General features: G+C 47.1%; 1 protein-coding gene across 2 annotated transcripts in view; it reads right to left on the bottom strand.

Annotated features, from left to right (window-relative positions):
• CREBBP (CREB binding lysine acetyltransferase) overlaps window positions 1-21,639 on the bottom strand; it is a 1,382,831-nt gene that overhangs the window by 94,300 nt on the left and 1,266,892 nt on the right. For both annotated transcript variants that reach the window (XM_085628465.1, XM_085628466.1), the window contains one exon: window positions 15,462-15,623. In XM_085628465.1, coding sequence (XP_085484591.1) covers window positions 15,462-15,623 — 162 coding nt within the window. The remainder of the gene's footprint in view (window positions 1-15,461; window positions 15,624-21,639) is intronic.

Raw genomic sequence — 21,639 nt, 5'->3', positions numbered from 1 at the left:
CCGCGTCGCCCCCGCAACAGGCCCTCCACCTACACCCTTACCGACGACATCTTAAGTCTACGGCAGGCGCCGGTATGGAGTCTGATCCACGGCAATCCTCACCACTGCAGTATATCGCTCGCAGCGCCGAAAGCTCCGCTGATTCCCTCAATCATTCAGGATCGAATCACGTGTTTTGGAGGTCGCAAGCGCTATGGATGCGCTCTCCTCAGGCACGTTGTGATGCTTTTAAGATGGCAGCCTCACAATGGTCTGTCAGACTTCGAGCTGTCCCGCAGTCAGCATTTCCTCAAAACGGACAATGTGGGCATGGTTGGAAAGGTACTGTGTTCCGATATAGTGGGTCATCTGCCAAGTCGGATGATAGAAGCTTGGGTCCCGACATTTAGTCGTGAAGCTCCCAAGCCACATGGAGTTCTACGGTGCTGCGGCCATCTTGCTAGGCCACGCCTCCTCAAACTTAATTTTCATAATAAAGAATGTGAAAATGTAGCTTTGAAATGAGCAACCTTTATAACCTCTATTATAAGGTCTATGTTTAGCTTTTCAGCATTTAGAACATGCTAAAAGTTTGGCTCTGAACATGTACATAGCTGTGGAATACACACTGTTATCTTAAAGGTGCTAGCTAACAATGAGAATAGGAATGCAATTGAGCCTGAAGGTGAGTATTGTTATATGTTGGGATGTGCCTACCTCCAAATGTCCATTAAGCCCATTGCCCTGGTAAATTTGTGTACGCACTGGTTATTTCTATTGCCATCTTTCCTTGGTTATAATTCTATCTAGGTCTTCATGTATGATAAGAATGAAGTCCCCACTGTAAACAAAAGTGTCTCAAAAACCTGGAAACCAGAAACCTTATGCACTCCAAGCTGAGTGACTGTGGTGGGAGGTACACTAATACTGTTTTGATCCTCTCCCCATTTCACCGCCTGCTAACTGACACACATCAACGAGGTCTGTCCATGCGTGTTCTACCGATCCAAGGGGTGATCTCTTTGCCACAATGCCAATGCCACGGAAACTATATATGAACCCTGAGTGGGCCAGCACTCTGTATTTGCCCCTGCCCAGAGACAGATGGGAGCATCATGTTTGGGTTGTATTGATCTAGGAACTGGGTTACCACCCTGCACTTCAGCTTGTTGCCCAGACCATACACATTCCAGGTCAGGACCTTAAGGCCCTCTCTAGAAAACTCTGCCTTTTAAGGAATGGCCATTGTGGGTGATATTGTAAGAATTCATGGACCGTCTATCTTGCCATCTGCCCCGTATGTCTCAGCGCTTTAGAAACTGTACAACGTCCCATGTACCACCTCCAACCCATCCTACTATTTCCAGCGACGGGCTGAAAACTACCCACCTCCAAAATGTCTGGGGTGCCTGTCACTCCTCATTGTAAACTTCAAAGTGTAGTCAACTTTTAACCGTGATATTTTAGTGGCGCCCCTCCTCTCTGAACAGGGGATGGTTGGTATGATTCAAGGTTTGTGGCATGCTTCTCTCCTGCAGCCAACTTCTCCCAGTGTTTTCATTGTGCTGCCTTCTTTAGATAGTCTGAATTCTCAAGTCTGATTAGAACTCACCTCCTGCTCCACAGTGATCAGATTTTCTTCCATTCACATAGTAGTGCTCGCCCTGGCTTTGCATATTCTGGCAGATTAGTCTCTCAGCCTCCGTCTTGGTTGTTGGCTCTGATGTTTTGCCATCCCTCAAACCATTCCCGTGTCTCTTCTGGGTTGGAGAAGAACCAGGTCTTTCCCTACACCAGGACTTGTTCTTTTGCTGGGTAGAGCATGCCAGTTTTATTATTCTTTTGAGTGAAGATTATTTTCCCCCAAATTAATACCTAGTTTTGGGTGAATTACAGATTAAGTATTCATAGTTTCATTTTGATCAGTTTTGTAGCTGCTTCACCATCTTTATTTACCTTAAACTGTCTGAAGGCTGAGATTTTTTCACACGCTTTTTACACTCTCAAGTCTGAATGACAGACTGTGAAAGAATCATGCACAGTTGCTGACAAATTCCTTACCAATTTATGACCTAAGCAGGGCCGGCTTTCGGGTGGTGCGACCGGTGCAGCCACACCTGGTGCTAACTTTGGTGGGAGTCACTGTGCTTAAAACGAACTGTTGGTTTAAAAGCATATGAACTTCCTTGTGCGTCCAGCAGGGTTTAGGCAACAATGGAAACGTCAAGATAACACTGGTGATTTATTTTACTACTGGTGAGAAATCAGATTTTTTTTTTTTGTGGCAGGCTTGACTCATCCTAAAGAAGCATGGAGGGTTAATGTGCCTGCTGCAAAGAATGTGTACCATGCAGATAACAGAACTGAGGGAGAGTGAACAATTAGTAGCACTATAAAAAACAAGCATTTACAATGCAACGGTCTCGGTATTGTTAAAGTTAGAGCTATTGGCATTGTAAATGGCAATGCCTTTTATTTATGTGTTGGTTTTTAAAACATAAATAAAAGGTACTGTCATTTACAATGCCAATAGGTTAAACTCTCACAAGTGCGAGACCTATTGCATTGCAAATGCTTGTTATTCCTGTCTTAGAGAGGGGTTACCTTTGCAGTTCATTGGCCTGTTCCTATTGAAGAGGACCGAGACACATTGCACATGGTTTGTCTCTGTCTAGAGTGAGAGAGTGATTGAGTGAGCAAACAATGATAGACTGCAGAGTGGCACTGGGCTTGAGATTAATTCAAGCATTCCACTGATCACTTTATTCTTTTTGTTCTTGATACACAATGAGGCCTCATATGAGCTCTGTCAATGTTCTTCTCACCACCCACTTAATATCATATGAATCCGACCTATTTAACTACCCTGTGCCAATGCAGACCCCTCCCCCCATTCCTAATCTTAGTTTCAGGACTGTTCCTCTCTGTTTTCCTTTCTCACCCAGACATACCCCTTCGTCTAGCCAGGCTGACCTGCACCGGTCCTCACTGCCCCCACCCCTCAAAAATTGTCATAGAAATGAATAGGCATCGCCTGATATCAAAATGACACCCTTTTTAAGAACATTCATAACATTTTACTGAGAATGTAGCGAAATATCCTGAGCTGGGAATTTCGGTGTGCAGAAAGCGCTGCTACACGTGCGCAAATGGAGGTGCCCTGTGTATATGTATTTTGAGGGACATGTCGGGAAGAGTATGCACCCGAGAAACCAAATGAACCGAGGCTGGCCACCCTCTGGGACAGGTCCCCAATCCTCGGTTCCAGCAGAACACACAGACCGTTGTACTGGCGCTGGGAGCGCGGTGCCGGAGTAAAGAAAACACGCATTCTTGCAGGGCTGAGGCGACATGTAACAAAGGCTGCTTTTAACGCCGTCCCACGAGAGGAGCGGGGCAGGCAGTGAGCACAGTGCATGTCAGATGTATGCAATACTTATAGATACATCAAAGCAGGGTAGATACAGCCAAAGTTTGACACAACGATTTTTGTAGTCCGTATGCAATGTAGAGACGAGCATTAACTACAATATCAATTTGATAATATTATTTACTTATTATAAAGTGCCGAGTTATCAATTTTGCAAAGTTGAGCGATATTACCACTCACCAAGTCATTGATCACATTAGAAGAGTATCGATTTTATTTCGTACTGTTAAAAGAACGTACCACACAAAAAAACAAAATGGAATTAAACACGTTTGTTTCGTTCAGATTTTTGTTTTCAGACTCAGTTCTTTTTTTTTTAAATACACGTCCTTTTTTATTCTTCGGGGCAGCAGTTTGTACAATGATGACATATGCCAGAGTGAAACAGCCACAATATAAAATTTTAAAATGTGAAAAATCCACATTACCCCATTTGCATCACAAACTATTAACAAAACGTGCCCGGTTGTTATATTGAGAAGAAGAAAAATGTTTCAAAAGTTGGACCGACCAGTTTAACTATTTCCATATCTCCTAAAAAAAGGGGATTATGGAGGAGATATCGAATTAACGGTTTAAATGCGCATATCAGCTCTGTGGAGTAAAAAAACACAATTCGCCTGTTTCCCACGGTGGGTTATAGGAGCGCGCCTTTCAACCATGGATGTGTGTTTGTTTTTGCAAGATGACGTGTTTAAATAAAAGCCAGGCTGGTCTCTTCGCCCAGCTTCACCTCTTCTCCCCAGGGCTCGCACCTTCTTTCCAAAAGCCATCGCTCTGCGTGAATGGTGAGCAGGAGGATGGCTGGAAGGCAATACAGCCAAATGCTCTCCTGACACATTTCAAAGAGAAGACGCGCTGCGAAAAGAAACACCTTTTCCGAGGTTGGCACTTCAGCCAAATGACCCCTAATTAACCTTAACGAGATGTCTGATTTCCAGCCTTCTGCTCCCACCACCGAACGGGGTGTTTGATGTGAAGTGTGGAGCCTGTCCCTTTAACTCATGCAACTCCCCCCCCACCCTCACCTCACTCCGACTTTTCAACGGGCAGGAAACATTCCCCAGGAACAATAAGGCGCAACAAAAATAGACCCTTCCGTGCTCAAAAGGCATCGCATTTTGGTGTGCCGCCTGCAGGGACCTAGCCGTTTGCTTCTGGGGTCGTCCAACTATTTAGTCGCAGAGACGGGGCATGTGGGGTTCACAGGGTGTCACAGCGACCCCTGTACCCTGCAAGGTAAAGAGTAGAAAGAGCTAGTTCGTGCGGCATTACACTTTTAACCAACATCCCCCCTTGCAAACTATGGCAGAGACTCGGGGGCAAAGCACGCCAATGATTTTTTTTTTGGGTACGATTCTGACACGCCAAACGAGAACACAAGGGCTGGCCCAATTAGATGGGTTATTTGGTGTTCTGACTACTAATAAAAACGAAATACACCATTTGTCTATAAGCATTCGAGTGTTAGTAAAGTTGTGTTAGCATCATTCGCTCTCCGAAAGTGCTTCACAAATGTAATATACCATACAGGAAATCTTCAGTTAAACACAACTATATAGTTAAAACGATTCCCGCGTTAACTGAATGAGCAGTTAACGTAACCTGTTGACTAACTGGCGAGCACATGTATTGAGGATTCCCGAAAATATTGTGGGCAGGTGTTTAACTAGTCCCACATTGAGTCTTGCTGGGGGAGGGGCTGGGCCGTGCTTTCTATGCAGGCTGCGTTTTGTTCAGACAAGCTTACTGCAGCAGGTCACGGGCCAAAGACCACATAAACAGCATCTGGGGATTTTCAATTACAGGCCCTCACCCAGCATGCCTGCACTGTAATCTCTACCAGATGAGGCCCAGGCCTCTCTATTTTCAATAATTCACACACTGTGTACACATAACATGACAATACGGGCATTCATGCCGCCGCCTGATTCGCAGATCAAAGCCCCCGAATGGCCAGCTGTAAGCATGCTTACTGCTGAATAATTCATTCTTTTCACGGGCTTGAAAAACGCTCAGCGGGTCTTGGCAGGCAGGCGCTCTTTCCTATGTGCTATGCTCAACTAAAAACCTAAAAAGAATCGCAGTCCGCAAACTGAGAAACAGATCCAACGCTTTAAATGTGTATTTACAAGTATTCAGTCGCCGGTTTCGAAAGCACTCAACGCAGCACACTGGTTTCGCCAGAAGGCCAGAGAGAGAATAGGGCCGGCGTCTTTTCCGCTTTGTCAGACAGGTGGCTATTTAGAAGGAACTCGCCGCGGTGTTATTTCTGCTGTGCCGGACTGCAGCTGCAGTAAATCATATTGTTACCGCCTCTAAATCCACTACTACCAGATGCTTAGCAAGGGACGTGCGCAGTAAATAAACCTCGGTGCCCCACAAATGTTATCGCACGTGGTGTGAAAAAAAGCCAAAAAAAACGAGAATCCCTGAAAAATATTACGTGTTGAAAATGATTTTCACCATCTGACGTAAGCCCTTCCTGCACCTGCTGCTATTCAGTTACCCTGACATAGCAAAACCGTTGCAGGGTTATGTTTCCGACATTTCATCCAAGAAGAAACGAAGGACGCATTAAAGAGCAGGGCGCGCGCTGAAGTTCGACACTGCACTTGTTGCCTTCTATTTCTGTGGAGAACTGTTTGTCGGTCGGCGCTGGTGGTTTGCCACGTCGTGATATTAAGATCTCCCTGGGTGTCAATCACAACTAAACACAGCAGGGTAAACTAGCCATGACCCCCATGCGCAGCAAGCGGATGCTGCTTACCAACTGTTGGGCTGTTTGTTTTAACGCTCCTTTGTCTCTCATTCAACAAGGCAGAGCAAAAGGCACACCACCGCCTTTCTCCGAGGTCAAGAAGAAATGCCTCGGAGAAACGCAGTGTCCTTTTCGGATTCGGGGGCGTGTTTGTCTTTTCTCTCCTCCAGCCATTGGCTGGAGGAGAGAATGAGACTTTCTTTAAAAAACACGCCCCCCGATCCGAAAAGGACGGGGCCTAATCGGAGTGACTGACCTCTTCTCCAGTGGCTGGCCAGCATTTACGAGGCCAGCCAATGGATAACAGGGCAGAAGAGGGGCGGGTTCAAGCCCCTCTTCTCCAAGTCATAAAATCTCCGACTTCCGGTTCTGCCTTTCGGCAGACCGGTAGTCCTCGACCTAAAAAGAAATGTAAGACGAAGAGAGGCTATGAAGAGATGAGGGGCACTATTGGTACTGAGGGAATTCATGGAGAAGGAGGTCATGGGGTGGGCATAAAAAAAAGACTGTCGTACCGGACACCACCAGTGATAAAGCCGTCCCTTAATCTAGGCAAGGAGTCATTCACCAAATGAAACAAAATTCTTACTTACCTGTGGGAGTAGTGTTGCAGGTTGGAGAATTTTCTGGATTCTCATGGTTTATATTATTCTGCTATCCAGTGGTTGGGCCCGGAATTGTCTCTTTGTAGTCTTGCTTCTATGTTTTTTTTCATGGGCATTGTCGACCATGTGGGGCTATGTCCTTCCTTGAGTGACATTACACGTTCACCCCACAAACCCTTAAATATACTCACCACCTTCAGATTATTTTTTTCCCAATCCTCTAACAACTTGATGTGTTTGCTTCTCTTATGTTTGTTTCTCTCTCTGTACTTTCTTTGTAAATACACCTCTATTTGTGGAGGGGGGTGAGTCCCATGTGAATTCTAAAAATTCTTCAAGATGCTAAACTACTACTAGTAAATAACCATTCCTTCCTGCAGTGTGCATCTTTTCTGGATTTATATGCTATGCATTGATTATATTGCAGTATTTTGTCCTGTGGTGTGGGTAGGCCGGGTCTTTTACGATCTTTATTTACAAATAAAGTTTAAGAACTCCTTGACCCACTGCTGCCTCTTTGTTGAATTGAAGGTCCACAGAGTAATGTCTTGCGAAAGTGTGATTAGCTGCTGCATAGATATAATCCAGTGCCTAGCTTACCAGGCATGCTAGTGTTGCTCCATCCTTCCTAATTGTGTGTGCATGTGGCCTTTCCTTGAGTGTTGCTCCTGCTATCTTGTGGCAGTTTTGTATTGTTTGCACTGTCCATCTTGTGATAGTACCTTTAGTAACAGGAGATCCTTGTCTTGCTTGTGCGAAGGATACAAAAAGTGTTCTCCTTTCCCGATGGTCTTTGTCCTTTCTAGATGGTACATGATTACTCTTCGTACATCCAATGTGTGAATGGCCTTCTATGCCTGTGCCTTTGAGTGCTGGAAAAAGACTGGTAAGTATAATGTCTGGTTCAAGTGAAATTTCTTTATCACTTTTGCTATGAACCTTGGATTTATTCTCATTACTACTTGTGCTTTGTGTATTTGAAGATACGGTTTTTGTGTGATGAGTGTCTGGATCTCGCTAACTCTCCTTAGTGAGTTGATGGCGATTAAAAAGGCTATTTTTAGGGTTAGGAACTTTAGTTGTGCACTTTGCATTGGCTCAAAGGGCGATATCATTAGCTGAGTAAGCACCACATTGAGGGTCCAGGCGAGCATGTGTGTACTTCGGGAGGAAGGTAAAAAGCCATCAACTGCCACCGCTCAATCCCCACGCATGGAGGCGCAGAGTTGACACGTTCTGGTGGAGAACCCTCTCCTGCTGCTGTGACAGAAAATACTCCCAAAGAGGCAGCCTGGTCGGAGGATCGATGCATTTTCAGAAGCTCTGGATACTAGACTCTCCTGGATACTAGACTCTCCTTGCCCAATCCAGAATTAAAAGCATGACTTGGGCCTGGTCACTCCGGATCTTCTTCAGAACCCTTGGCAGAAGTGGTATGGGCAGAAAAGGCATAGAGAAGGTCTGACCTCCACTCGCGACGAAAGGCATCACTGAGCGACAGCTGACTTGGAAACTCCAGCGCGTTCTCTTCGGAGGCAAACAGATCTGACTAAGGATCTCCCCAGCTCTGAAAGAGACCTTGCGCCACCACCAACTGGAGACGCCATTTGAGATCCGCTAGGCATCGACATGCTGAGTTAGTCCACTCTGGCGTTTAGAGAACAGGCCAGGTGTTGAACCACCAGGGTTATGCCCTGCTGTTCCAGCCATGTCCCGAGATGCAGGGCCCATCAACAAAGGGTCCACGACCCCACTCCGCCCTGCTTGTTGCAGTACCACAAGGTGGTGGTGGTGTCCATGAACACCTGCACCAACTTCCCCTTGACAGAAGGAAGAAATGCCTTCAATGCCAATCAAATCACTCGAAGCTCCAAAAATGGGATGACACAACACTGACTCCACCGGAGACGTGTGTCCCTTGGTCACCCATCTGGGTGACCAGTTCACCCAGATTGCTGCCCCATCCCAGCAGTAACGCATCTGTCATGACTGATCTGGTTGGGGGAAGGGAAAGGGGTCTGCGGTTGACCCAACTGCAGTTCATCAACCACTACTGCAGATCTCTTGCAGTTCCTTCCGAGATCAGGACCAAGTCAGGTAGATTTCCTCCATGCTGTGCCCACTGAAACTTCAGGTCCCATTGCAGCCACCTGGCATGTTTTACCAACAGGAAACAGGGGGCCATGAAGCCTAACATCCTCAGTTAGTCCCACCGAAATCCAGGACAGAGGCTGAAACGTAATCATAACCCAAATATACTGGACTCACTGCTCAGGAGGATAAGCTCGAAACTTCCAGAACAGCTCCGATGAAAGGGAGCGTATGAGAAGGAGTCAGGTGTGACTTCGGTACGTTTATAGAAAACCCCAGTGAATGCAGGAGGTCCGCCGTAGTTTGAGGGTGGGAGACGACAGCCTGGAGTGAGGGCGCCTTCAACAGCCAGTCGTTGAGGTAGGGGAAGACAGACACCGCTAACCTGTGCAGATGAGCTGCGACCATAACCATTTCCTTGGTGAACAACTGAGGGGCACTGCTAAGGCTGAAGGGAAGCCCGGTAAACTGAAGATGCTCGTTGCCTACCTTGAACCGCAGGTAATGCCTGTGGCCCCGCAGAATGAAGATGTGAAAATACGCATTCTGCAGGTCCAGCACTACCATCCAGTCTTCTTGGTCTAGGGCACACACGACCTGAGCTAGAATGAGCATCTTCAACTTCTCCTTTTTGAGGAAGAGATTGACGGTCTGAAGATCTAAAATGGGTCGCAACCCTTTGTCCTTTTTCAGAATCAGAAGGAGGCGGGAATAACAGCCACTGCCTACTTCTGAATCCGAGACCCTCTCTATAGCTCCCTTGGCCAAGAGAGCTGTAATTTTCTTCTGGAGAAATATTAAATGATCCTCCACCAGCTGTTCTTGATTTGGCAAAATGGGAGGAGGGAAATAAAGGAAAGGCAAAAAATAGCCCTCCTGAATGATCTGCAAGACCCACTCATCCGATGTTATGGACCACCAGCGGGGGAGATGGTGCTGGATTCTCCCACCAATTGGAGTGGTGTGGTCTTGCAGAGTCAGACTAGGAGTGCTTGGAGGAGGCGGCAGCTAAGGGCAGGGTGGACGACGACTTCTGGCTTCTATTCCGAGGTTGGAATGAACCACGTCCACGTTCCCGCACAGCTTGGGAAGCCTGCGCAGGACAGTGGCTGGGATAGGGCTGACGCACAAGAAACGCATTCTGTTGCCACAAAAGGGGCAAAAGTTAGACCGGCCATGAGGTGTAGAAGAGAGGCCCAAGGATCTGTTCGTAGCTAGAGAGTCCCCACTAGGGCAGAGTCTGTCTTCTCCCCAAAAGAACGGGTTCCATCAAATTTGCCTGGACATCGCCCGAGAAGCCAGTTTTCCTCTACCAGACGTGGAGCATCAAGGCCACTATCATTGAAATCGATCTGCCCAGCGAATCAGTCATGTTAAGGCCACACCTTTCGGTGAATTTTGACCGCCTGAGAGAGCACAGCCCGGGCCTCCTCCGGGACTTGTGGCAGCACATGTGCAACCGTCTCCCACAGGGAGTGGGATAAATGGTCCAATAAGCATGCAGTATTCACTGACCGCAATGCCAGGCTAGAAGAAAAAAACCATCTTATTACCAAGTGAATCCAGTCTCTTGGATTCCCTATCCAGAGGGGAAGAAGCGAACGCGCCCTGGGATGTAGAAGCCTGCACAACCAAGGTTTCAAGGGTGGGGTGTTGGCTGAGGAACTTTGGGTCGCCCGGTGGTGGGCGATGGCGGCATGTGATTGTCCTATTCACAGGACTCCTGTGCTAAGCTTGGACCATGTGTCTAGCAGGACATCAGTTAGTGCCTCATTGAAGGACAAAAGGGGTTCAAAGGTGGAAGCCCCAGCCTAGAGCACTTCTGTCAGATTAGTCCTGACCTGCATGGAGGGCAACTCTAGTCCGAGGAGCCCAGGCGCCCTCTTAACCACCATGGTAAAAGATGCCCCCTCCACCGTAGCAACAGCTGGAGGAGAGAGCATGCCACTATCTGGGGAAGTGACCAGTCCACTGGCCTCCCAAAGTTCCCCATACCAGTCCATCTGCTCTGCAGAGACATCCTGGTGTTCCAAAGTATCCATAGACCCATCCCATTCCTCTCCTGAGCCAAAAATATCTTCAAAGTGTTCAGGCGACAACATATAACCCCTGGGTTCAATCAGCCTCGGAATCAGCGTTGAGCAACGCTGTTCCAACTCGGTGTTATCCGGGATAAGGATGGGGCAGGTACTGCTGTGGGCGCTGGCAGCACCAAAGGCACCGACTTCGGGTCCGATGTCGGGGGAGGTTGCAATGACATGGCCAGCGTCATCCCAGATCTGGAATTGGCTACCTGGGGCTCCACCGGCGCCATGGCCGTAGTTGACAGCGTTGAACCCAATGGGGCCCCTTCCAAACCCGGTGGCTCACTAGAGGGGTCAGCCCACTCAATGACGCAGCGCATGGCCTCGTAAAATGCTTTCATTTGAGCGGGGGCTGCTCCGGCTCCCAGACAGGGGGAGAGGCACGAAGTCGACCCTGGCTCTGGCTCCGCAGAACCGTGCCTAGAGCATCAGTGCTCCTTACCTAGTTTGTCAACGGATGACAGTGGAGGTGAAGATGAAGTCCGCTTGGACTTCTTTTTGTGCTTCTTCCAAGAGCGTCCCGAAGACCTTGAGTGGTACGAAGAGGACATGAGGCTCCAGGAGCAGTCCCGCGACCTACTCTTCTACGATCAGGACCAGGACATCCGCGGAGTCTCACTGGATGGTGTCAAACTGCCGGGATGCAAGGAGCTTCATAGGCCACTTCCGCAAGGCCTTTGGAGCCATACCCAAACAGTTTGAGCAAGACTTCGAATCGTGGTCGAGCTCGAGACACCAGAGACAGATTAGGTGGGGATCGGTAACCGACATCATGCGGTGACAGGCACCACACAGTTTAAACCCTGTCTTCCTCGAAGACATCCTCACACACAAAGTTGGAAAAAAAAAAAACAACGTCGAAAAAAGGCCTGTCAAAAAGCAACAGAGGGGTAACTCTTCCCGGATTAGTGCTTAACAGGAGCAGAAAGAAAAGAACTGACATCCGCGCATCTGAGTGGCGCCTATATAGGTGACCACAACGCCATAACCAATGCTAAAGAGGCTGACAAAGTCATGCGGAGCTGAATGGAGTCACCCGACGGCGCAGGCAAGGGTACTTCTCGAGCAAAAGTTTCCGGATCCAGTCTGATGCCTGGGAAATTCAAAGGTAAGGAACCTGCAGCTAGAAGTCTCTTATCGGCTTTTATCAACATTGAGTCCTTCATAAAAACGTTCCAAAAGGTATCTCATACATTTTAAAATCACAGTTAGTAAACACTTTAAAAGGGAACGAATTATAGTCCATAATCCTCTAATACAATATTAATCCTTGGAAATATTTATTGCATCATGCAATAAATATTTCCAGGGCTTAATAATGCGTTCGGTAATTACGGACTATAATTAGTCCTCTTTAAAGTGTTTACTAACTGCGATTTTAAAATGGATCATAGAAAAGTTACATGAATCATGGCCCCTCCACCCTCCCTGCTTTTCCCCTCTATGCCCTGTCTCCCCCTCTGGTAGTCTATTTTCGCCCGCATTGGGATCCATGACAACTCTTCATGGCATTGTCTTCAATGTGACACAAATGTACAATTATCTCTCTGCTGTGCTGCAATGTATTGATGTGCTTAATCTTCTGCTATCATGGAAATGTGTTGGGGTACCCATGCATTCTTGGTACACAAAAGGGAAATTAACATTTTCTAGTTTTTAACTATCATGTCTCTTTTGTCTAGTAAATGTGACTCTCCTCCTTTTTAGAGAAAAAGAATAGGCTGCACCATAATTGGACTGCACACCTGCTGCTCCTTGGGCTAGCAAAGAAAAGGACTGTGCCTGCTGTGTCCCGCTCGAGAAGTCGCCCCTTAAGTCCAGGTAGATGCAGAGACTCCAAGAGTCAGTTGGCTGACTTTTTGTTCACAACACAGGCCCACAAAAAGCTGAAACAGACTGCAACTGCAAGTTGGTAGGCAATATCATCGGATCGTTACTTCTCGCCATCGCTTCTCGCCACATGCAGCCTAAGAGACCAGGACGGGAAGCTCAAAAGTTGAACAGGAGTATGCTGGACCTGGGAGAGTCATCTGAGTGCAGCTCAGTTGCTCAGAATTAGAGATCTCACCAAGAGAGGGAAAAATCTGATTTCGCGGTGCCAAGTGACTGGTAACCCAGTAGAAACTGGACTTCTGCTGACCCTGAAAGTAATTAGAGGGACGACAACCCCTGTTGGTAGAATCACTCACTAGCACCGTGGACCTGCCCCTGGACGACCCTCATTGACCGCACATCATCTTTGAGCATCTTCAGCATACTGTATCCCTAGCATCAGGACCATTTCATAGAAGTCAATGGCAAGGAGTTACTGACACTGGAAATTAACTGAAGATAGCTTTTCTTGAGAAGGTAACTGTTTCTTTGGAACTTGCAGGTCCCCTGGACTGGCTCTCTGTCGAAGCTGGTCGCCCAAAAGTAAATCTAAGTAACGGCAAAGCAACTTGCCAAAGTTTTTCTTGAAAAAGTTTCAGATTGTCAAATGTGTTGAATTTGCCAATTCTTGTTTGAGGTGAAGTAAAAATCCTTAATTTATTATTTCTTGTAAAATCAATATTTCCGGAACTCTCCGGTGGATTTTGTTTCCAGTTTTGGTGTCTATTAATTCATAAAAAATATAAGCTTTTTTTTGTAAATTGGCGTGGGATTTCTTGAGTGTTTTTTTCTTCAATTATTTTGGTGCCAGTTGAATCCTTTACAATTGTTTCTTTGTGTAAGCCAGATTTGACAAACGAAACCGGACGGGTCCTTAAGGGGCTGGTAGTGTATTAAATTGCTAGTCACACAACTAACATGAAGTAGATCTATTCACCGAAAAAACACAAAGCTTAAAGTAACGTTATGTTAGGTGTGATGGAAAGAACTGCTTTTGTTTAACAAAAAAAAAACTTTAGAAATGAACTGAAAAAAACCCAAAGTTTAAAGTAACATTATACTCAGGTGAATATGTCAGTGACAACAATGTTTTGAACAAAAAAAAAACAAATTCACCAGGTATAAGTAGAGCTAACTAGGGGCCCCACTTCCCCCTTTTTGGAACATTTTGGCCCCGGGTGAGAGCGCTCCGAGGCTCATAATGGCTCGGGAGTGTAGTAGCATGGCCCACCTACCCTTAATTTATAAAAGCGGCCCTGGCATTTGGAGGCTCGAGGAGAGTGGGGCGCCCCGCCCTCAACCCTTTTGTTCACTTTTCCACTCCAGCGGTGGGATTACTGGGGACTATAATGGATCGGGGAGTGGCGCTGTGCAATGCAGAATATTCAGCAGAGGTCCATCTCTCTAACATCTGAGACCCAGTTGCAGCTACTCCTAATCAGTTGAGTAGTATGCTGTAATCACCAAGCACAACATGAAATGATTTTTAGAGGCTGGAAAGTGATATCCTGATTTGAAACAACTTTGAGGAGTTTTAAAGATCGAGTAAAGTAATAACATTGTGAGCAGACGATACAGGAAACAATTACTGGTGCACATGCAAGGAATAATGGTCATTGTAGTCACTGAACTGAAGTGAGATGTTAAAACCTTAACAATAAAATACTCTGTGTGTTTGGTTGACAATACTTAATTATGAGAACTATCTGATGACACTGAGATTCAAGCATTTGACGTTACACTGGCACTACAAATGTATGGTGTTTGAAGTATAACTACTACTACTAATTTGTTTTTATGGATGCAATTGAGTCCTTTCTCACTTTTTATGTACTTGTATAATTTAAAAAGAACAATCAACTGACCACTCCGTATACCATATGATCAATAATACCCTGACTAGGTTGAAATGCGTCATGATGGGTAGGTTGCTTTAATTAAATATTATATGCCAAATTATCGCATGATGTGGCTCCTTTTCACTGCCTCAGATGCGGATTGTGTGTTATCCTCTGGTTATGTGTAATCAGAAACGCCTCCCCACATGAGCCCTAACCCACAAAGAAGGGTTTTCTTATGGGCACAATATGGAAGCAATCGATATATATATACATATATATATATATATTCAAAATGCAGGTTGCTTCAACTGACTTATGTCTCAAGGCAGTCTAAACACAAGAATCCAATCAAAGTGATATTTTAAATTGCACATGCCCTTAACTTGTACAGATTCCAATCACCTGGGCAAACACTGGAAATGCTAACTAGAGCACCTTAAAAGGAAGCAAGCACTACGTTCATTCTCTGAATGAAATGTGTTGTACTCTCACCCAGTGGTCATAATGTCTCTAATTTGTACCATGTAATTATGTATCTGGAGTAAATTCACTTAGCAGCGGGTCACTCTGAACTCTAATTTCTGAAGGATTTCCTAAACTTTGGCATATTCCTCCTGGACATCCAGAAACACATGTTCAATACATTACCCTTCTATACTTCTCCATAACGTCATACAAAGAATTAAAACTTTGGACTTGTTCCGCGAATGCATTTTTCAAAACTATTTTCAGTCCCCATTACCAAAGCATATGCCCACCACTATCATAATTACGTCACATGGAGTACAATGATAGTACCTCTTTGTGCTTCTCCATGGTGGCATAGAGTTTTTGAGAGAGGTCGTTGGAGACATTGGGCATGCTGGGCTTCTTCTTGTTGGCTCTGCTTATGCTGCTCTTGTTTTTGTTGGTTTTTTTGTTATTCTTCTTCTTGGCGTTTTTGCTGTCGCCCTGGCAGCCCTGAGAGCAAGACAGAAAATTAATCAAGCAATAATTGTTCCAATATATTCAAAATAAACAAAACGACCGATGCAGAAGTCACTTATGTAGCTATATAACGGTACTATCAAATTTAAGCAAAATACTTAATCCAATTTATGGAGCATAGGCCTTAGTGCAAAATACTATGCAAAAAGCTTAGAATGGAAAAATGTTAAGCGAAACCAGTTGAGGGCAGCAACATAAAAGAAAATAGCTGCTTGTATTAATTGTTTTCATATAATTTATCTGCGCGTCTAATTTCCACATGCTTAGCCTGCCTGCGTTACATTGGTGATCTCGAATTCTGGATCGGATTCTGGGCTGGCCTCAACTGAGAAAGCCTCCTCTTCAGCCACCCAAGCCAGTGGATGGTGGTCCTCCCCGACGATAAAGTTACTTACCTTCGGTAACAATATATCTGTAAGAAACATAGGTTAGTTACAGATTCCTCACCTTAGAATTACCCCCAGGCGTCAGACTGGATCCGGAAAGTTTTTAGTCAGCAGTGCCCCAGCACATCGGAAGGTGGCGTCCGTCAGCTTCGCGTCCGGTGTTGTCGTGCTCGCCAGGATGACTACGGGATAGCTACATAGACGCCACCCTCGCGCGCTGACGTCAGTTATGTACACAACTTTCCACACCAAAAGCGCAGAGCCATGCGAGACACTGACCACTGGTGCACAAAACTAGGGTCCTGAAAATATGTCCTTAACCCTAGAAGTCAGTTTGCAGAACGGGGAGGATGGGTGGGGCGGTAAGGAATCTATAACTAACCTATGTTTCTTACAGATATAGCGTTACCGAAGGTAAGTAACTTGTTCATCTGAAAGAAACAGTTAGTCATAGATGCCTTACCTTAGAATAGATACCCCAGCCATACCAACCCTGGAGGTGGGTCTGCGAACCAAGTTTACACCAGAAAGTCCTGGAGAACAGAACGGCCAAAGAAGCCGTCTCTCCGGACTTGGCTGTCCAGGCAGTAGTGTCTCGTAAACGTGTGCACATTTAGGGGGACTCCTCGTCCCAAAGCAGTAGTAGCTGCAGTCGCCCTGGTAGAATGGAGGCGCAACCCCACTGGAGGCGTAAATCGTCTTAGTGGAGGGACGCCTGGCTGCCAAGATAACATCACAGACTTCGGGAGGAAGGTCAAAGGCTATCAAATGTCGCCACCTAATCGCCACGCAAGGAGGTGGAGGCTGGACAGGTTTGGGTGGAGGACCGTCCCCTGCTGCTGTGACAGAAGATCCTCCTGAAGAGGCAGTCTGATCGGCGGATCGATGGCCATGTGTAACAGCTCTGGATACCAGACTCTTCGTGCCCAATCCTGAGCCAAAAGAATGACTTGGGCACGGTCAAGCTTTATCTTCTTCAGCACTCAGGGCAGAAGAGGTATAGGCGGAAAAGAGTATAGAAGACCACAACTCCACTTGTGGCGAAAAGCGTAGCCTAGCAATTGCAGCCTTGGAAATTCCAACACGCAGTATTACTGACCCTGTGTGTTCTCTTCGGTGGCGAATAGATCCAACCAAGGCTCGCCTCACTGCTGAAAAAGACATTGGGACACCTCAGAGTGAAGACACCATTCGTGATCCATCATGCACCTACGGCTCAGTTCGTTCAGTGAACCTGCCAGGTGTTGAACCACCAGGGACATGCCCTGATGTTCCAGCAATGTCAAGAGACGGAGAGCCTCTTGACATAGGGTCCACAAACCCACCCCGTCCTGTTTGTTGCAGAACCACATGGTGGTGGTGTTGTCCGTGAACACCTGCACTACTCTTCCCCAGCCAGGGGGGAAGGAATGCTTTTAGCGCAAGACTCATCGCCCAGAGCTCAAGAAGGTTGATGTGGAGCCTGGACTCCGCCTGAGACCAGAGGCCTCTGATCTCCGCCTCTCCCATGTGGCAACCCCACCTCAGAAGTGATGCATCCGTCACTACTGTGAACTCCGGTTGGGGAAGGGAGAGGGATCTGCGTTGACCCATTCATAGTTAGTTAGCCACCACTGCAACAGTCCAAGATCTCAACAAAATCGGACAGGTTCTCCTGATGTTGTGCCCACTAGAACTTCAGGTCCCACTGCAGAGCCCACATATGCCACCTGGCATGATCTACCAGCAGGATGCAGGAGGCCATGAGGCCCAGCATTCTCTGGGTAATTCTGACCGAAACCCAGGAGAGAGGCTGAAAGATCGGAATCATAGCCTGAATATCCTGGACTCGCTTCTCGGGAGGATAAGCCCGAAACTGTGTCATGTCCAGAACCACTTAGAAGCTTCTGAGAGGGAACCAGGTGTGACTTCGGCATGTTTATAGTGAACCCCAGCGAGAGCAGGAGGTCTGCCGTAGTCTGGAGGTGGAAGACAACTTCCTGGGGCGAGCCCGCCTACAGAAGCCAATCATTGAGATAGGGAAAGACTGGAACGCCTGATCTGCGCAGATGAGCTGCGACAACCGCCATCACTCTTTTTTTTTATAATTCTTTTTATTAACAGTCATTGACATTTACATACAGTACGAAGGACTAGGCAAATATGTTTCCAGTGGAGACAAACAGCGATCATTGATGAAACAATACTTTCTATTGGAAGTCATGGGGAAGAGGCAATATCAGGGTCAATTCCACCGGGAAGGGTACAAATATTCCCTCTATAAGAGTTCCATGGATCCCAGATTTTGGACCATTTTAGGGGGCAGTCTCGGGCTATATAGACTGTCTTCTCCCTGCACATGCACCAATCAAGGTCTTTTTTCCAGTCTGTAAGCGTGGGTGATAGCGCAGCTTTGGGGGGCCGCACAATGTTCCTTTTAACTATTGCAAGCCCCAGAGTGACCCATAATGTTTGGTAATTGTTTAAATCGGTGGGCTCCCAGATGTTGAGAAGGCATCAACGCGCCTCCGGGCGGAGAGAAATTGCGAGAACCTCGCTGATTACCTCATGTACTTTTTGCCAGTAGGATTGTATATAGGTGCAGTCCCAGATGATGTGAATGAATGTGCCTAGCTGAGTGCATCCGATCCTACAGTCCCCCCCTCCAGCTATTCCCATGTGTAGCAAATGGGGCCCCGTCACATAGACTCTATGGAGGACTTTAAGCTGTATCAGTCGCAGGCATGCAGAGATTGCAACTATACTCGGGGAGGACACCGCCTCCTGCCACTCCACATCGTCAATTTCAATATCGTCATTGTGAGAAAGTGCCATCTTTCTTGCATGGCATGCCCCTACGAATTGCTGAATGTACTTTGACTGAGTGTGCCCTGGACTCCAGCCAATAAGGTACCCAGTGTAGGAGAGTAGGGTCTGCTTTCTATATTCACCCCCACTTTTTACGTTTGCTTCACTGGTTTTCGACTTAGATATGGCTGTGGGCCTGCTAATCAGACCCACAGCCCAGCTGTTCTCTCTCTAAATTCATACTGTGTACTTTAGGTACATAACCCAAATGGTTAGGGTCACCTTATTGGCCCCTGTATAGTGTACCTTAGGTACCCAGGGCATAGGTGTACCCTAGGCCTACCAGGGGCTGCAGCATGTATTGTGCCACCCCTGGCCTGGCCTTCCATTATGACACAACTGGCTGATCACTCAGCTGGGGCAAGGTCGTGTAATCACTCCTTGCTTAGGTGTAGTATTCCTATACCTACCTTATATATAGACACATGTGTACCTATCAGCCACTCCTATGGCAGGCCTTAACAATCCTGGAGGCAGAGTGCTTGGTAACATGTGAGATGGTGCTCTAGCATGAGCTGAGCCTGTCTGCAGCTTTCGGAACCATGTCCTTATAGCTGTTCTATGATATAGCCTACCATATACTCTTAAAGTACCTTATAATCTTAAACGGTTATGGTAACTATGGTTTGGCTTTATCAAAACATGTCGTGTAAGGTGTCTAACACTTTGGAATAATACCCCCATACCATTTCTGGCAATGAGGATATTATTCCTCCCTTCTAGACAGTTCAAACCGGCGCTGGGGCACTCCAGCCCAGCTCTGGACAAAGGAAAGGGGGTGTAGCCACTCCCCTTCATGGTCCCACCCATAGGAGGGACCTTGCAGGTAGCCCAGCCCACTAGCCCAGTATATCAGTAGGTAGCTGAGCCCTGCTAAATTAGATTAACCTGAATCTGCAACTTGAACAGAAACTCTGGACCTTCGACATTCAACCTCAGGAAGAAGACTGAAGAAATCTCCCTTGTGGCCAAGGAGTGACCACCCTGGGCAACCAGGCACCATCCAGCAACCGCTGCTTGCTTTGCGACTGATCCTACGAGGGACGACTGCAGAGACTGACCAGCGCAGAGACTTCCAGACACCTCTGACCCAGATCCACATCTGCAGCGAAGCTGAGACCCGTGGAGGCGACGAAGGACGTGGGACCGGCGACTTGGGAAAAGTGGCTAGTAACTGACTAGCGCGACTTCGGAGGCTTCCTAGAGGCTGTGCTTGGGGAATTGAGAAGCCCCAATCCCGAGCACCATCTGCAAAGAAGATCAGCTCCCCACACTTCACAGTTCTGCGTGGGGCCCTTCTGCACCTGAGTTGCTCGACGTGTTGTCCGGTTGCTGGCCCGTTGGCTAGTAGCCTCTGCGACGACGAACCTTTGTTTTCATCTTGCTGGTCCGGCTCCTCCAGACTGGCACCCGCTCCTCTGTGAAAGAGAAGCACCCCAGACCTTCCTGGTCTGCACCAGAAGCAAGTCCTCCATTCTGCGTGGGTTCCGCTTGCCAAGGCTTGTTGGGTCCTGACTCGACATTGACGCCGCCGACAGCAAGAGCCTTCGTGGGACAGCTCGCGTCCTGGTCGTCCTTGACGTCTCCTGGTACCCGTGGCTGCTGCGACAAGCTTCACCTCTTCACCTGCATCTTCACGACATCGCTTGGTTCCTTCCTGGTTCCTTCCCGGCTCCTGGCTGGTGACTCTGTCCCTTCTGCTTGCAGGTATCCTTCCTTCTTGATCCCATCCTTGGGATCCACCGGACACTCTTCACTGACTGCCTGTCAGCAACTTTCCTTCAGGCATCCATAGAAGTCAACGACGAAACCCGACGCAAGTTCACACCTATGCACCCGTGGGCTAGGTAACTTGAGTACTCCGGTGCTCACAAGGGTATTGACTATCCTAGGGTCTACTTTCCGAGTCTCGACTTTCTAGCTATTCCAGAAGTGTCCTAAAACTGTTTAATTCTAATAACTACTATTTCTATCGACTTTTACGCATTACGCGTGAGTGTTTCCACTCTGTACCTGAATCCCGTGGGCCTCCCACTTCCTACCCTTTGGTAGTATAGTGTAGCCCCAGCGATTCCCTAGGCCTAGGCCTATCCTGTGTTCGTCACCGTGGTTCTTATACCACTTACTAGTATATGGTTTGCGTGGCCCCTAGGGCCTAACTGTATTACTTACCTGTGTGACTTAATGTATTCTTAAATAAGACTGTGTTGTACTTACCCCGAATCTCATAAAGAGTGCTGAGGGTTTGACTAGAATAAATACATTCAATGTTTATATATATCTGTTGTGGTGTCCTTTCATTTGGTATTCAAGGGATTACATATGGTATAACAGCTGGCTTCACATGCCATTCAGAGTTTAGCCTAAGACTGCTCTTGTCCATGCTACCACTAGGATAGCTGGTCTATAAGGTTGACTTAACAACCAATCACCATAAGGGTTGTTTGGTCTGATACAAGGTGAACACTAGAATTAGTGACATCATATATCAAGCCAACTTCTCACACCCAGGGCCTATGTTGCTTCCCTAAAACCTAAAATACCAAATTGGCAAACCCTGGCCACATGTTAGCCCCTGGTAAATGGTACCCTAGGTATCCAGGGCCTTGTGACAAGGGAAGGCCTCGAAGGACTGCAGCACTTATTGTGCCACCCTTAGAGGCCCTGTACCCTAACACAACCACACTGCCCTTGCAGTCTGAGTGTCTGGGTACAAGGCAAAACAAAGTCGACATGGCACACATCTCTGTGTGCCA

This window comes from Triturus cristatus, chromosome 10 (assembly GCF_964204655.1).
Source record: "Triturus cristatus chromosome 10, aTriCri1.1, whole genome shotgun sequence".
Lineage (NCBI taxonomy): Eukaryota > Metazoa > Chordata > Amphibia > Caudata > Salamandridae > Triturus > Triturus cristatus.
The sequence above is the reverse complement of the archived record's forward strand: the minus strand, read 5'-3'. Positions and strand labels throughout refer to the sequence as shown.